The sequence below is a fragment of the Parambassis ranga genome, chromosome 12, assembly GCF_900634625.1.
Source record: "Parambassis ranga chromosome 12, fParRan2.1, whole genome shotgun sequence".
Lineage (NCBI taxonomy): Eukaryota > Metazoa > Chordata > Actinopteri > Ambassidae > Parambassis > Parambassis ranga.
In genome coordinates, this window is record NC_041032.1 from 10,993,454 (window position 1) to 11,011,497 (window position 18,044).

Here is an 18,044-nt window from a genome sequence, read left to right on the forward strand (position 1 = left end):
AAAAAATAATGATGATAATAATAATAAAAAGGACCTGATGAAAACAATAAAACACAAGAGAAGAGAAATCATTTTGCTCACCAGGAAGGCGGGCCAACTCATGCACAGTTGAGCTCACGTCCAGTCCATTCGGATACCCTGAAAGTAGCAAAATGAGGTGATCTCAAATCCAGACATGCATCGATTCCAAACAATATTCAGACAGGAACACTGTGTTCTTAGCCGTACCTTTACCTGTTTTAATTTTAATAAACCACAGCGCTCCAATAAGTAATACTCCAATCAGGAACCCTCCAAAAGCAATTCCCAGAACACCTGGTAGGCCAAAATCAAAGCATGGTGGGGCTGAAATATAAACACACAAAAACACACAATGTATGCAAGCTTTAGTTAAACAACAAATATAAAAACACAGTATAGAAACATAATAAAGTTTGTCTGGTAAAACACATTCTACAAACTACAGCATGACCCTTTAACACTGACAATACATGCAAACAAAGCACTTTCGTCCTCTTCTTTCTCCTCCAGTCTTCAGTTCTCTCCCTAAAATACAGCTCAATTTTCTTAAAATTGTTCATCCAAGAGAACTCAACCAGAGATTAACTTTCTTAATTAGCCATATAATGAGCAATAAAACTCTCACCTAAACCACGCTCTTCAGGAACACCAATAAACTTGCCTGTTTCTATAGCTACTGGTAATGTACCTGCACACTACTGCACACAACACGGATCTTTGATCTTTTGGATAAGTTCTGCTTCACATTGCACTGTAGCTGCTTTTTATCAGACAATATGTTCATAATTTAAGATGTGTCCCAAATAACAAGATGCCATCTGCCTTCACATGTCTGTACATCAGGAACAGTTTGTGCACACTGTTACACTGACTAACCCAGGGGCGTCCATGCAGAATGTCCCAATTAAAATCATTTTAGTGAGCTGCTGATCGCCCATATTCACAAGTCCATTTCTATTAAGTCATCTCACACTGATGTCTACTTTTTTTTTTGTAGTACTATCCAAATGTCACCCTAAAGGCTGTGATCTTAAGTTTATTTGTAATTTAGCCTGGATTCATCAGAGAAATAAGCGAATGCAAATTCTTCATGACAACTGCAATCAGCTCGGCATGCTTGACCAAAATAAAATCTAAATGCAGCGTTCATACTGGTCAATATTTGAAAACAATTTTAGAAGTTATACTAAATATAGTCTTATATATATATATAACTTATATTTGATGCTCGTTTATAGTTGGTCTCCATTTTAAGCATCATTCTGCCAGGACATAAACTAATAAAACCACATCATCAGCATATAGTAGATACATACAATATCCCAACTTTGGGATTTTACCCACCAACTTATTATAATACTGGAAATTCCATGCATTTAATATATACTAATTACACAGAGGCAATTTCTCTCTCTCTCTCTCTCTCTCGTTTAAGTTGGGAAAATATACAGAAGCGTCACTATATACCAAGTCTACTGAAAATCAATAACATATAGCCACAGCGTTTGCAAGGTCAGACCTCAGCCTAAATAAAATAAAATAAATGTATTATCGTGTGTCTTAACATAATATACTAACATCAAATTACAGATGAGCTTTTCATTTGTGATTTTCAAGGTGCTGCTTTGCCCTGCACAATGTGCTTTGCGTGTTAAACTTAATAGACTCAGAGCCAGCAGCTATAAAAAACATCACTTTAACCCTGAAAGCAGCTCTGAAAGGCTAAGAGAACATGCAAACAATAAAGCTCCCTCAACCCTTTCTCATACTGTACAAGCCTGGCAAGGCCATCACGGTGATGTTTGCATCACTCATTGTGGTCTGGCAAGGCCATGCATGGACTATCTTGAGACAGGCATCATTTTTAAAAGACTACACTATCGAACATTGGCAGTTTTCTACACTTACTGCCGTATAAAAGTATGCTTTATATCCTACCGGACTGAACTGTCAAACAGTTTTCATACTTAAAATGTGGCAAAATCTGATTGTAGTGTGGCTCTGCAATGCTACATACACAAAACCCTCTAAGCTGTCAGAAGTCCCCGCCGGTGCAGAGACAGTCTGTGCGTGCTGTGTGTTGTATTTGAAGCGAAACAAGAGTGTAAACACATGCTTTCACTGCTCCCCTTCTTGTGCTACCTGTCGAGATCCTACCACAAGTTTCCAGAACATTTGGAAGAAACTAATCATCACCCTTGCATGAGTTTCTCTCACCTCACCCTCTGATGCCTCTCGCCTCCTGGTGGACCATGCTACGCTAAGCACTATACCAGCTATCATACAATGTCCTATTCTGAAGTGTGTTAAAGAAAAGACAGAAAACTCCAGGTTTGTTTTGTAGAAACCTGAAATCGCAATTCCATCTGCAGTGAGCTGAGATAAAGTAATTTTGATATCAGAATATACATTTAAAACAGAGTGCAAGGACAGAATAAAAGCACAGAGTGTAAAACAGTATAAACAATATCAAAGGGCTGATATGAAATTAAAATGAGAAAGACAACAGTAAATACATTCAATGTTGATATTTGCTGAAACAAAACATCAGCTGAATTAAACATGAATCACAGCACTGGAACAGTGACATCTTGTGTCCGTTTGCACTGACTACATTTCAGACCAAGTTTGTTGTTCTAACTGGAAGGAAAAAATATCTTGACCCTGAATAGGTTCAGAAACATCACAGCAACCTGAGCAGGTTCTCTCTGGAGACTTTTATTCTGCAATCAGTTGCCATGTTGGTTTGTGTAAGTGAGGCTTTGACAGCAAAGCTGAAAAAACAGGAGCAGGAAGCAGAAGCTCTAGTGCAGGTGGTGAGGACGGGAGAGACAACAGGCCTCTGCTGTGACTCCCTGTAGACCTCTGTCTAAAAAAACTACCACACAGGAAGGATTACTGAATGGAGCACTCAGTCCTGCCCAGTGAGGCCTCGCAACAGAATGCAGTCCCCATACTCCTGCTGATGTACAGTAACCCTTGTATCTCTGACAGGGGTCATGGAGCTTCCGAACCAGCATTTCACTTTAAAACTATAGACCGGCATTGTGTTGCAGAAGGAAGAAATAACACACACCTCAAATTACACAAGTCGAAGACAGACAAACAGGACACAGGAGAGAACGGATGAGTAGTTGAGCCAGCTTCCCCGCCATCACAAAAACTGCACCACTGACATACCAACCTTTATCCTTATCTTCCAGGAGGGAAGGGGGCATTAAGGAAGCTTAAGGCATAAACAAACCTATTATCAGTTTTACAAAGAAAGCCTGCACACCCCTCCATTTAATCAACTTCTATTTCCTTGTCTTTTAACCAGGAATTTTAATCATCAGAACTTTCCCTGAAAAAATTAATCATCATGTGCGGAGGCTGTTCTTTCTTTCAAGAAAGACATCTTTCCATGTTTGAGCCAACTATGTTGATTGGTCTGACAATAGCACAGACCCAGTGCCTGTGTTTGGACAGCAACACAGTCAGGCCCCTTGGAAATACAAAGGACTTCACCGCCCCCCCTCCCCTGAGGGCCATTACTCCTGATTGTGGCAACAAGGTCAGCCTGCAGACCTTCCTAAAGGACGAGGCCCTGCCCCACAACCCCTTACTGACTTCACTGCATATCCTGACTTCACTGCTATGACAACCGTCTGTGCAGCATTTGTTGTGCGCTGAAAGCAATAATAGGAATCAAAATTATTGCAGCAAGCAACAACACTCTGACCAAGCACCAGAATAGCAATTAAGTCCTGAAGGCATAAAAGGTAATTTAAAAGTTTTCTTTTGTGAGTTCAGAGAGTTTATTATTAGAGAAATAAATATGAAACATTCGTCTTTAGAGAAAGAGTTTGTCCAAACATAATGAACGCAAACTGAGGGCCACCAAACAGGACAGCTCTTACTACACATTTATGGGGATTCATGCTGAAATAATCAAACTGATTCACATTTTGGAGTTTAAACTGAACTCACTTGGTGGTTGCAGACATGGCTGAGTAACTTCTAGATTCCTCTTCACTCTTCCTCCATCGCCACACGCCTGAAGAGAAGGTCACACAAAACAACTCGTTAACACACTCAAAAGACAGAAATACCCACAGAAGAGCCAAACTTAATGACAAATATTCAAGGCAAGCTGCATTTCTCTAACTGTCAAAAAAATGTAAAATGTTCTAATTAAAGTGACAGAGAACTCCTGCTCATAACAATGGATGATCATAAATCATCATAAAAATGTTTTAGTCACTTCTGTTGTGGTCCACCAGAAGGGACAGGACAGGGTCTCAAGAGTAAAAAAAAAAGATTCATAAATTCTTACCTCACTGTAACAAAATTTGACGGAGCATTCAAGGTCCCACGTAGTGGATGTCAGCTCTTGGAGCTGATCTAAGGAGAAGCTGAGTCGAGTGCTGTTGGGACAAGAATTTAACGAGCAGTCCTCTGGGATGAAGGGCAGCTCTTTCACTACAGGGCATGAGCCCTTGGAACGCACAAAGCAGCTGATCACCTTGATAGTTATGACAATACCCCCTAAAGGGCGCCCAGAAATCTGCAGGAAACACAAAATAAATAACATGAACTGAAACAGAACAAGCACAGCAAAGGGCCTCTGACAATTATCTTTAAGTATTAAATGTAACCAAAGTGTAGAGGGGTGCTGGACTGTGTGGGAATTTGATACACTGAAGAATAAACATTTCAAGTCTGGAACAACAACAGTATAAATATGTTGCATTCCCCACATTTATTTGACAAAAACGATTTATTTCAGGTATTTATGATTAAGCAGTAATTTGAATTTCTTACCTCTGCATAAATCCTTTTGTCACTTTGCACCTTAGTGTCTGGGTCCAGAGGTGAACGGTAGTCTGGGGAAGTGTACAGCTCCATCAGCAGAGGCATGAGATGAGGAGAATTAGTCGTCGTGGAAATGCTTGGTTCTGTAACTGTTTCTGTAACTGAGTACAAAGGTTAAAATCAAAAGAAGAAAACTCACCATTAGTGTATGTATAACTGAATGAAGAATAAAATACACTGAACATCTCATATTCACTCAATAGCTTCTCTTTTCTAGCTTTGCACAGTAAGTGTTGGATTATGGCATGTACTCAAAGAAAATACTTCTTTACCATCTTACCTGCAGTGTTGGCTTTACTCCTAAGGACAAGTAGAATTACAGGGTCCTCTGGTCTGAATTCAGTATAGCTGGTAAAAGTACTGGCTTTAAAATGATCTAAAGCCTTCCTTTGTACATCCTCTGCATTATCACTGTTCAGTTTAACTGAAGGTGGGACTCTGTGTGTGAAGGTGGGCAGCACGATCTCATTGTTAGACTGTAAAAGACAAGGACAAGACCAAAGTTTGGCAAAGCCAAACATTAAAAAGAAGCTTATTATGTATGAAATCATTTAACTACATGTGACACAGTCTCTTACACCAAACTTGGTGTGTTGTGGATTGAGGAAGGTCCATGTGGTGCCTTCAGGGCCCCTCAGGAACATACTGGTTTTCTGTGTGTCCACGCGCAGTGATACATTGCTGCAAAAGAAGAAGAATAAAATATATTTTTTAACAAAAACAGAAAAAAAATCCATAAAGTCTCTCAGGATTATCAAAGTTTACCGAATGTTGGGATTCTCCAGGATGTTTATGATGTGAAGCTCGGCTGAATTTGGGTTCTGTTGCTGTGGGGAGCAGGATTTCAATGGAGCCGATGGTTGTGTTTCAATCTTCATAAAGTGCTTCTCTAACACATCTTCATTTTCAAGTGTACAGTTAGGAGTGCCGGGCTTGGTTCCTGCAAAACCACAAACATTCATTTTCCATCTGCGCTCATGCATTCTTTGTACACATTAGACATATAGGTACTGAAATAAGGGATACGTAGATGCCACAACATATTAATCTCCAGCATTTACACACTTAGTCCAGCAACTGTGGATATGGAAGACCACCAGACTCTTTAGCTTGGTTATAGCCTGAAAGAGATGAATCCGCTGAACAGGACAGGTGCTGAATGATCTCAAATCAGCATCTGTCATCTTCCAGGCTCTCTGCCATGTCTGAAATCAGCAGTCCACTTCCTTACTATGCTACAAGAAGGAGCACCCTCCCTTGGTGGTGCCACCATGTGCTTGTGTGCGTGTAATAAAGAAGGCCGCAGCTCCATAACAAGAACAACAATTCTGTTCAAATACAAATTGTAGCAGTGGGATAATGGCTCCAAAAAGCAATTACAATTTTAAGCCTATTTCTATCCCTGTTTAATAGTGTAGTCTCGGAGAGCATGATGCCAGTAAGTGCGGCTAGTAACAGAGCAGACACTGCCGTTTACTAGGTTTTAATGGATATCACTGGGGGGACATGTCTGCACCAGAGGACCAGTCTACTGTGGCAGAAGCAGTCTAATGACATAGCACCGTGCTGCAGACCAGCGCTTAACAGGTGGAGATGCTGCCATGACAAAAAAGCTCACTTTCTGATTTTTTGCTCAAAAGACCATGGCGCAGACGGTTTCCCTCAGCACCTCACCTCACACCAATTTGAATAACACAATCTGAGCCCCTTTGTCATGTGTAGAAGAACATTGCTCAATGCTATTCTTTTGCACAAATAATATTCAAAATCTCACAGAGACATTCAAAAATACGTGAGGAGCATGCACATAGCTTCTGCTCAACAGCTCCACACACTGTGGTCTCGTGGCAAAATGCCTAATACACCAACAGATGCGACAAAATAGCCAGGAGACTAAGCAAGGAAGTTGATCCGTCACCTAAACTCTGGAGGACAGAAAGTCATAAAAATTAGATTAAAACTTGATTCCTTCCAAACACTGAAAAAACAAATGGACATAAAAGCAACCGCTGCTGCTCATTTCTTTTTAAACCCATGTTGGAGCTGTGCTTCGGCTCTGACTGCCTTAAGGAGGCTTTGCTAGGAAATAATTGTGCTTGCATTAAGCATCTCTCTGCTACCACTGATGGCAAAAACATCCCATAATATCCTTAGGTCCAGCCGTTACTGAACCATGAATGTTCATTTTAAATCAGTGTTTCTGTGCCTCCATCTTCAGCATCACTTGGCATTTGTCCACAGCTTTCCGTTCCAAATGTTCTGTCACATGCAATGACATCTTGTCAACACTGAAAATGATGAGTTGCCAAAAAAAGGATTTTTTTTTTTATTATCGACCACTTAAGATTAAGAATTGTTTAACGGCTTCATAGCTTATTTTCCCACAAAGACACATTAAAATGTTGGGAATCAATGCATTGATGACATAAACAAATGTAAAAATCAAAAGAGGCTTTTGGTGCTTCATCACAGCACAGCCAGTGATTTAATCAGAAAGCGTTTTTGTGCACACTTCAGATAAGAGAAGGTTAGTGATGAACATTATGGTGAGAGCTCTGAAAACAGCACTGCATCCATCCTTGATTACTGTACTGCAGACTCTCTCCTGAGTTATGTAAGCTGCATGATTTGACGACTGTAATTACTTTGTTCTCCTCAGCACTAAACACACTGTTTTAGACCAAACAAAGATGCAGATAGTATATCCAAGATAATAACCATTGTGTCAAGCTTGATAAATCTTGAACACACTCCTTTGCAGTGCTGCTGTAATTTCATGAAATTCTAGTAAACTTCCCCCTGACCTGTCACATACAGTACAGTGTTGGTAGGAAAGCTGCGTCTCACCTTGGGTTCCTGTTGATGTGATCGTTTTCAGATTTCGAATTGTAGTGAATGAAGTCACACCCCCAAACTTCTGTCTCGCCCACTCAACCAGCTCCTCATCCTGAGCGGGGAAGCTTTGCCTGTTGACGTTGCTGTGATGCTGATTACCATGTAGAACAATTGTGGAGTTACTGTTTATCTGTAAAGCAGAACCAAAACCAATTAGTTTCATTAAAGACAACATCCAGAGAGAATAGAGTGGACCCTAAAAAGGCATGAGCCTGTCACCTGCCACCATGATAACACAGAATAGTTAGTCAGCTTTATGTGCATTCAATTTTTTTAAATGTTGTCACGTCTAACACATTAGCCCATCCCTCTCATTCTCCTCTACTACTTTTTCTTTACCCTCCACCAGACTCTCCCCCTATTCTCTTAGCAAGGCCCAGTTAAAAAGAAATGTTTATTATGGTTAAGTGTCCACTAGCCCAGTTGCACAACCCTGTTGGAGCCAAGGTCTTTCCTTTGCTTCCTGAGTGGGGCCAGGAAATGGGACCTTTTTTAGCTTTGTGCGTCACCGCAGCCGGCTGGAATCTGGCTCCATACAAGGTATAAATATATACATCCATCTCATCGACTAGACACTGCTGTTTCCTTGTCTGGGCCAATGGGAAATAATGGAGTTTACATTATGCATGAATAAGAAGGCAGAGGATATAGAGAGGGGATTGGATACAGTATAAAAATGTAAAAATGTGCTCACTCAATAACAATTCAAGGACGAAAACATGTGCTTTATTTTTATCTTGGGCTTTAATTTTAAATATTATTTTTTTTTATCTTTATCTTTATTTATTCTTCTGTGTTTCAAAAGCCTAAGAAAGGAAAAAAAAATGGTACAAGCTCTTATGCCCACTGTTTCCCAAGACCAGGTCATTTTCCTGAAATATACCAGTCTTTAACAGGGAAATAAAAATCCAGAAATACACTTAAGCTATTTGTTTCAATGTGCTTTTTGTGCCTTGTTTTCATTTTTTTTATTTTTACTTGCTGTGACACATACTGGCATCTGATTCATCAACAATCACCCTCCTTTGTCTCTGAGTTTCCAGCATTGCTGCCCACATTACTGCAGCTACAATGCAGATCAGTGTTGGGACACACAGGCTAAAAATACACCTTGTAGAGTTTCAGTTAAAAAAAACAGATACCTGTAGGTGATTTCTGTAAATAAATGTGTTGTTTAAACAGCTCTCCTGACCTGTTCTCTAGTATGTGTGATTATTTGTGTTTGTGCCTTCGCATCACAAAGTAAGACAGAAAAAAAAATGGTGAAAGCCAAGTAAGCCTGAGGGAGTCATCAGTCTTTCTACATGAATATTTGATTGACACAGGATCAAAAATAGTGTGAATAGAAACTACAAAAATAAGATCAGGAAAGCCAGTCACGACAGAAACATGGCCCTCAAAAGCCTTATGAAGGGGACAAAAAGGGAATAACATGAGTAATCGTTTTAATGATTACAGACAATTTTAACCCTGTGAAGTCAGTTTGACGTGCTGCTTCCAGTAATGTTCAAGGAGTATTATTTTGAAAGGAAAATCTCTCTCTCCCGGGGGATCATAGACATTTCGAACTACTTTGCCATTAGTCACTGCTGGTGTAATTGTCACGATCAAATTTTCTTTTTTTAGTCAAAGGTTCTGAACTAAACCTCCTAACTGACTGACGCATGACAGAAGCACCTAAAATTCTCTATATGCTAACCATTTAATGATGCTTTCCCATTTCTCATCTATCTAGCATAACATTTAGTGATTTATTTATAAAATGGTTAATGACAATATAGATTTAAAGTGAACCAATTAAAATGTCTGTAATGAGTATTATAATCCTGCCAAAACATACTATACATACTATCCATATCTGTCTGGATTCATATAAAAAATGTACTAGAGGGACGAAGTTTTTCTGAATACCTTCACAGTCATGCTGACCTTTTTGGCTAATTATTTTATCTTTTTGCACATCTGTGTGAAAGTTTCTCATAATTAGAAGATAAACTCAGGAGCCATGGTCATAAACATGTTTTATGAGGTAATTTTGACCAGCAAAAAAGAAGATCTGTGCCATATTTGAACAAAATCTGTCTAGTTGTTTCTGAGAGCACAACGTGTAAAAAAGACCGACAACCTGGAAACATAAAACCCCCCCTGGCCATGGCTGACACTCAGGCTTACAGTACCCATGTTGTTTTAAATAAACACATGTTTTCAAATCAGCTTTGGGAGGCCAACAAGAGCTGTGACACCGAGCCAAGCTGTCAAGCCGGTGACGTACTTTCTCAGATGCTGAACAGATGTTGATTCTCTCACAATGCAATCTGCACTAAGGCTGTATTATCCCCCAGTGATACAACTCATCCCACAAAAACATCCTGCATTCGCAGGCAATGTCGTCTGAGCTCTCGACAGGACATGATACAGGATGTGGTATCACACTGCTGTCAGCGTATCAGCCACTGTCAACGTTCCTGTAAACATTTCATCACTGTGATTGTCAGCCGTGATCATATCGTAGCTTTTTGGAAAACACACAATGAGAAGACAAACAGCTGGTTTAACTTCATAAAAACCACAGTGTGAATGCTTTCCTATCATTTGGCAGCAGTGTGCGGCAGAATAAGAAGTTTGTGTAAAGACAAACTCTTCCTCTTTAGGAAGCTTCAAATCTCAATTCAGTGTCTGTGATGAACTGGCTGCAAGGTCAGAAAAACACATCAATCAGTCTGAAGGCACACTCAGCACTGCATTCATTTCTATAAACTCACCAAACTGACTAAACTAAAAGGTTGAATATGAAGTTGACCTTGGTACAACAAAACAGGCTTATGTAGTTGGAACCTGCATGAAACGATAAGCATTGGGAAAATACAGAGAAATGATGACTTTATACAAGATCAAGGTCTTTAAATGCAGGAAATGGTTCCATTAAAGTTAAAGGGTCCTTAAAAGATAATTTACTTTTAGGTCTTGACCTAACAGCATTGACATTTTTTTATTACATCAGTAACATATTTAAAAATAATAGTCAAATCTCATTTATCTGGAAGCCTTAATACTCTCTCTGTTAACTTTGGTATTTTTCTGCTTAAACTTGCAGCTGATGAAAAGTTTTGTTGCCTGCTTGGGTTCAATATACAGATATAATCTTTGAAGTGTATAAAAGTCACAATCTCCAATTTCATTGGAACATTAATTTTACAGCCAGTGCCATCAGCCTCCCTCGTTACTGGCCTCTCCAACACTTCTCTTACTGATTTTATAGTGTGGGTAGTAAAAAACCTAAAAGTGCCTCTAACAGAGAAGCCAATGGGGAATATCCACTGAAGATCAGCATGGTTCACTGTCTCTCCCAACAGGCCCAGAGAGTTGCACAGCTGGTCAGACTGACTGTGTGAAACATCTGGCGCTAGACAAGAGCTACATCTGGAGAAATGTGAAAAAAATTACAGATCGTTGAAAATACTTATTCTGGCGTCCCCACAACCAAGTAATTCATCATGGTTACTTAGTAATTGTTTACCACCCTCTCGTAAAAAATAGCAAGTTAAGAAATCGGTAAAATCACAAGCTGCAAAAAACAGAGCAACAAATGATTTGAAGTTATTTCCCTTGAGTGCTTCTCAAACATGTTGCACACAGAAAAATGAATGCGAGACATTCCTACTCACATAAATGTAAACGTTGGCATTGAGGTTGTATAAACCATAAACTGCCTCTGGTGAGGATGACGTGAGGATGATGTGCATGGCTGTTGCATTGGTCATCTCGAGAGAGAACATCTTGGCCTAAGAGAGAAAAACAATAGGAAGGTTAGATGAAATGTTAAAATAGAAAAAGACAAAGCAGCTTAGTTATTTTAAAGATATAATGCAAAGCTGCACATTTACCTATAAGTGCAAACCTGATTACCAACCTGTCTGAAAGTGGAATAGTTTAGAGTGACAGTGTTGCGGGCAAAGAAGGTTGGAACACTGGGACTGATTAGGAAGACAAAACAAATCAAACGTTTTATTCTCTCACACTGTAAAGCCACGTGGGAGCTACAGTGCAGCTTGTGAGACATTTGTTGTATGTGTGCCACACTCAATCACAGAAGTGAAATCTAAACACCAAAAAAGTCTGTGAAATGTACCTCCAGCATTGCTTCTGGTTCTTAGTTCATTATTTTAACTGTGCTATCATAGCAATGCAAAAATAAACGTGTGTATTATGTATATGCTGGTCAGAGCCACCACACCGAGCTGTAAACCTGCTCTTTAACAACAGGAGGGTCAAACCAAGATCTAGACCTGGTGCTTCAATGAATCCATGTGAGCAGAAATCATATTTTTTTTCATAATGTTTTTAATTAAAGAAATTCCATAGTTAGATTAAATCAGACCAAGGGTAGCCTTATAAATAAGTCTATGTGTGGGCAGTGTGAATTTATTACAGACAGACACTTGGCATTAACAAATCTCATTTTAGTCTTGATAGATCGACCAGAGTTGATTTAGAAATGAAAGAAAATACAAAAAACAATTTCAGTTCAGTTTAAGGAGGAATCTGTGCTGTCAAGTAGAAACACAACAGCTATAAATATATAAATCCTTCTTTGGCTTTAATAAGCGCAGTGATGAAGGGCAAGTAAAGGCGAAATCCAAATGTAATGTTTTGTTAGCGTTCATACTTTACTGCAACCATTAATAATTAAAAATGTCATGAGTATGTGATTGAAGCATTTTATAAACTGTTACATTAAATATGAATCGTTTGGAAACTCCATCTATCACAAATAAACACATTATAATAATAATTGTTATGACCCCCGCTGCAGACAATCAAAATCTGCCAGTTATACTCGCCAATTTCCAAACCTCTCCATCTGTCATTAAATTAACAGACCTCAAGTTGACAGCGTAGGGAGACATTTTGCTTGCAGCACCAAGTTTAAAAATAGTTCCAGTTTAATTCTGCACAAGTTTGATTCCATTTTTCTCCAACTGCAGCAGCAGGGGATATGACAATTTTCCTTGTTTTTCCTTGTTTTTTTTCTTTGCAACTATGAAATGTCAACACATGCATGTTCCAGAAAAAGCTGCGCCACTCATTTAGGAGGGGGCTTATACATGGGCAGGAAGGAAGCTGTCTTCTGCTGTCTGCCTTAGTATTGACACAGACATTAATGAGGTAATGCAGCTTGGTTTTATTATCAAATCCCAATGATGTGCAAGGGAGCCAAAAAAAAAAAAAATGGAGGCAAGAGAAAATTAATTATTTATCTGATGTACAATAAGCTGCATGTATTTATTTTTTTATTGTAATTCAAGCTGTATATTCTAGCATTATTTTATCTGTGCTCTCCTCCAGCGTATTGTGGCTAACCTCAGTGGCTGTTACACAGTGCATTGCATATGAAACCCTATTAACGTAACTCAACACATAATGTAATATCTCATTAACCATATTGTAACACAATGATGAAGTGATTTGCTAATCACCGGAACAGTCACTCTATGAATCAGCCTTAATTACTATGCTTCACATGTGCGTGGGGTAAAGCTGCTACTGCTGTGTTTTATGGATGGTGAGTAAACCTTTTCACTGTGGAAGGATACGTCTGTGATTTTTTTTTTTTTTTCCTCAGGACTGACTTAATTCCAATAAATTCTTGCTATAATTACTTTTACTTCTGTAATAGCCCTCGAGATAATTGGGTTTCAAAAAGTTATAGAGTAATGGATGTGCAATCAGTTCAATTTTATGACACAATGTATTAGAAATGGAAAAAAATAAAATAAAAAATTAGGACTGTCTTTAGTGTCGGGCTTTTGTGGTATGCTCAAAAGCACAAATTTCTCTTTCATTTGTCTGTGACGCCTTTTGACACCAAATGCTTTATTCTGCTATATCACATTTACTTCAAGGTAGATTGCTCCAGTTGAGAAGGCAATGAGCATGCTGGGGAAACAGTGTGAATCCCTAATATTAAATTCATTTACTTGCTACCTGATGTTGCTGGAGCGTGATCCAAGTGAATTGTGATGAGCTCAGGCCAGAGCTATGGAAATTTTCAGGCAGAGCAAATTAGGTCTAAGGAGACCACAGACAAACTGCCTATGAGCCAGTTGCATTTGAAAGAGAGGCTTGCATGCCGAGTGCAATGGACAAAGGGATCTGTCATCACACACACACACACACACACACACACACACCACTATCATCTAGTGCATAGAGGGTGGGTTTTGCATAATGACTTCTGCACCTCATAAATGTGCTCAGTCCCTCCTTTGAAAAAAAAACAAATGGCTAAAGGGGGCACTGCAATCCCAGCTGAAAAGATGGAGGCGTTTGTTAGCGGATGACCTTTGGACAGCATCACTTGTAAAATGTGACATGTTCACCCTTTTCAGAAGCTAAAAATAATAATTTAACAACAGGGAATATGATACATATTCAAATGTTCTCCTTATAATCAAATCATTTTTGTTGTGATATTTGATGCACAAATGGAGCCAATCTAACATTAATTAGTCTGGTTGGCTGTTTAGAATTCCTGTGGCACCACTAAAGAGAATACAAAAAGAGAGAGAGAGAGAGAGAGAGAGAGAGAGGACTGTGTAAAATTATAATGTGGCCAAAAAAAAAATAAGGTAAGGGTGTTGGAAAAACAGTGTGCTCACATTACAGCATAATGCAGGTTGTCTGGCTGGGACACTGGAGACATGAGAGATGCTGCATACAATATGTGCCTATGCATATATAATGTTTGAGAGCCACAGGTGATCACATTTTGATAACACACTTGCTTTCCATCTTCAGTAGAATAATTATAATAATAAAGGATACAAATAGATCTGAATCAGCTTGTCTCCAGTGGAAAGCACATGTTAGCGTAAGTGCTATAGAATGCACGAAAAGGACTTCATCGCCTTACCATGTAGTGTTTTTTTACATTATGTATGAGGAAGTGTTTCAAAGGCATGTTCCCAGAAACACACTCTACCTCAGCTGTAGTGCACTGGACAACATGAAGTGAATGAATGAATGGCATTTCCCTCTGAACTCATTGTGCTTCATGAGGAGATAACTGGTGGTGCTTTCCTTAAATACTCCTTTCTAATGAGCTTCATTGTCTTTCTGTCATGTTTCCCTTCATCCTTTGGTGGCGTTCATTCTTTTATATATTCCACTCTGACCCTGATCACTCACCTATGCTACTTTTGTTCCTGTGCTTTCAAGATACAATTGTTTTTTTTCTCGAGAGCATTTTTGAAGGGCCTTTGCTGATGCAGTTTCCAGTTATTCTTTTTGCTCTCTCCCTTAACTTGAGTTGGCTCCGTGGGTCTAGTCTCGGCCACGTGCCAAGACACCCTGACTACCCCAAGCCAGCGTGTGACATCAATGGGCTCTGTACAAGCGGCTCCTCCCAATGAATTCTCCCGACCTCTGTGTCCCCTTTGATGCTCCCTCTATAATTCTCTGTGCGGTCAAACTGTGAGAGTCAACTGTCTCTGGCAGGTTGTAAATCAGTATGAAAATAAAGTGATAAGAAAATATAAAAAGGCGAAGCAAAGGGGAGACAAGAGCAAACCTCCACTCTGACCAGACAGTTTGGCAAAAGATGAATATGTTCCCCTTCCTCTGTGTTTTTCTCTGAACAGACAGTCAAAAACAGATAAGGGGTCTGTGTTAAGAAATCTTACATCCAATTTGACAGGATAAAAAAAATCCAGAACAACATTCTGCACAATGTCTTTGCATCACACAAATCCCAAGCCAGATTCTTTCTGTGAACTCCCACAAACCCCCCACACAGAGTTAACTTCATGTGCCTGTTTTTTCTCTTCAGGCAGAAAGTCTTTCCTAACATGCTTTCAATCTGTTTGGTCATCAAACTGCATTGTATTCTGATTTACAGTCCATTAAATGAGACTAAAGACTTAAATGAGTTTGGTAACATTCTTGCCAGTAACCCAGTCTCCAAGGCAAAGACTGCTTGCACAATGTAAGCACCAAGTTTGATAATGCGTCTTTGAGTAGCAGAAAAACAAAGCCAGATCCCTAAACATCACCTTTAGTCACTTTAGCTCTGTGGTGAAGGTTTTACTTAAAGAGAAAAAAAATACAATATGATTCGCTCTGGCTTCCCTAGAAGCGACTACAGGAAAGGACCTTGGGCATTCTTATTAATTTTAAAGAGGTGATGGATGGGCTGGCAGGCAATGCATTGCACCATCCTGTGACAATGTCTCAGCTAGACTGCACACTGCTGCTTCCATCCTCATAATCTTTCCCCAAATGAGAAGGAATGACCAACAGAGTGAGGAATAAAAACGAGATAATCAATATACAGCAGTTGCTTAAGGAAAGTATATGTGAAGGTATTACATAAAGAAGTCTAAGTGAGAACAAACAGAAGAGGCAAACAAACAGAGCACACTGATAAAGAAATGACTAATGTGGGCTAAGCGACCATGTTAGACAGTGAAAAATGGGCTCTGGCACTGCAATAACAACATATAGATTAAAAGTTTGCTGGAGTTACTTTTCTGTGTCATTCCTAAAGTTTGAAAATCAAAATGACCCTATACACATTCTGCAGTTTTACTTTCTGTTGCTTTTGCTGCAAAAGGAATCCACAAATCTATAGAGCTGGTCTGTTTTAAATGCCTGAGTGGAAAAAAAAAATCTGTCATGTTGAGAAATCCTATTTCCTGTCATGTCTGGCATCTGTTAATGATTAGCTTGTTATCTGGGAGATAAAGCAGCAGGACATGGAGTGTGTGTATCTGTTTACACTTCGGTGTGGGAAGAGTGGGTTCTGTTGCACCCAGAATGTACACTCAGCTGTGCTATACTTCTGCCTTTATCTGCAGTTGGTGCACACTAATCTCTTGTTAAGCTGCCATTTTTCTCCTGCTGCCAAACATCAGTGTTGAGTTTCACATTAGCTCATCACATGACCTAATTACTAACCCATCCAGCCAAGTATATACACACACACACACCAAACAAAACAAACAGTCCATCTCTGTCAGGTCATCTGTATTAAGCAATTCTGTGTAACTCAACTGTTCTAAGAACTCTCTGAGGAGAACTAGGGGAGGCCCTCAATATATAAATTGGCGGCCCAAGTTGAGAGCTGTCATTATTACCAATGGTTGAACAATTTTCTTTAAAAGTAGCAGTTGACTTTGCTGCAGTCAGAACCAATTACCATATGCCTACTCAAGGTTCCTCTAGTGCAGAAAGTGCACCATCCTGCACTGCAGACACCATTCTAGGAACTATGAAAACATTAGTCAGTGCCTATTGTAAGTTTAGACTACTCATCATAGAAAACCACAGGTTTAAAAAAACAACTAAACAATTGAATAATCCTATTTAATTGGATCTATTACACTTATTTTCCTTAGAACAGAGACAATGCTTCAATTCTTTGGAGCACAGATGTTTACTTTACATCACAGATCAAAATTCTGGTCTTAAATTAAGAAATAACATTCAGTACTCATCTGGTGTTCAAAATGAACACACAGTTTTGCTTCCACTATTGAAAAGCTTTGCACAGAACTGCCCTGAGCAAATGATGAGCGCTTCAAGGTCAACTGCAAAGGCTGAGAGCGGAATTCCTAAAAGAAGCTCTGCCTTTCTACAATCTGCCTTTTCATTTAAGGTCATTAAGCAACAGAGCAAGATCCCTGGTACTTTGAAAATACACACATTTTCACTTTGATTCCACTAACAAGGTTTGCACAAAAAAATGGTGGTAGTGGCTAGGTGTTTGAGAAAAGTAACTAGAATCTGCCTAATTAACATCAGAGTATGTCCTTTTTTAACAGGCCAAAAAAAAAAATACACCAGCTGAAAGTACTTCATCCATTTCTAGGAACTTCATTTGAAAGTTGACCACATTCTACATCTGATCTTAAGCATAAAACTTGCTCCTTCTTATATTCTGCCTACAGAGAAGGTGTTATTTAAACTAAACACCTTGCCATCATACATATAATGTGACTGTGTAGGTAAGAGAAAAAGCTTCATTACAAACAGATTCTGGTTGTTTGTGATGATGAATGACATGTTTTATCATCAGAATGGTGTGAAATGTGAAGGGAACATGTTAGCACTGTTTCTTTTATTTCAGCATGACTGAGCTGACATACTGTCCTGTCAACTAAAAAGTGTGATTAATGAGCAGGTGATAAAATACCCATGTCACACCGATGGCACTGACAGACACGCAGGATTTGACAGATAGTAGCGGTGTTCAATGTGATTTATTAATCTTTTTA

At 39.2% G+C, this 18,044-nt stretch overlaps 1 protein-coding gene across 3 annotated transcripts in view; it reads right to left on the minus strand.

Moving 5' to 3' along the window:
• The window catches only part of eng (endoglin), a 35,199-nt gene that overhangs the window by 3,614 nt on the left and 13,541 nt on the right, over nucleotides 1-18,044 (minus strand). For 2 of the 3 annotated variants that reach the window (XM_028417542.1, XM_028417543.1), the window contains exons 4-13: nucleotides 11,436-11,552; nucleotides 7,723-7,900; nucleotides 5,641-5,815; nucleotides 5,454-5,556; nucleotides 5,156-5,351; nucleotides 4,825-4,976; nucleotides 4,337-4,567; nucleotides 3,991-4,057; nucleotides 229-345; nucleotides 82-138 (exon numbers count right to left, since the gene is read on the minus strand). In XM_028417542.1, the coding sequence (XP_028273343.1) occupies nucleotides 82-138; nucleotides 229-345; nucleotides 3,991-4,057; nucleotides 4,337-4,567; nucleotides 4,825-4,976; nucleotides 5,156-5,351; nucleotides 5,454-5,556; nucleotides 5,641-5,815; nucleotides 7,723-7,900; nucleotides 11,436-11,552 (1,393 nt within the window). The remainder of the gene's footprint in view (nucleotides 1-81; nucleotides 139-228; nucleotides 346-3,990; nucleotides 4,058-4,336; nucleotides 4,568-4,824; nucleotides 4,977-5,155; nucleotides 5,352-5,453; nucleotides 5,557-5,640; nucleotides 5,816-7,722; nucleotides 7,901-11,435; nucleotides 11,553-18,044) is intronic. The other variant, XM_028417544.1, reaches the window with a different exon arrangement.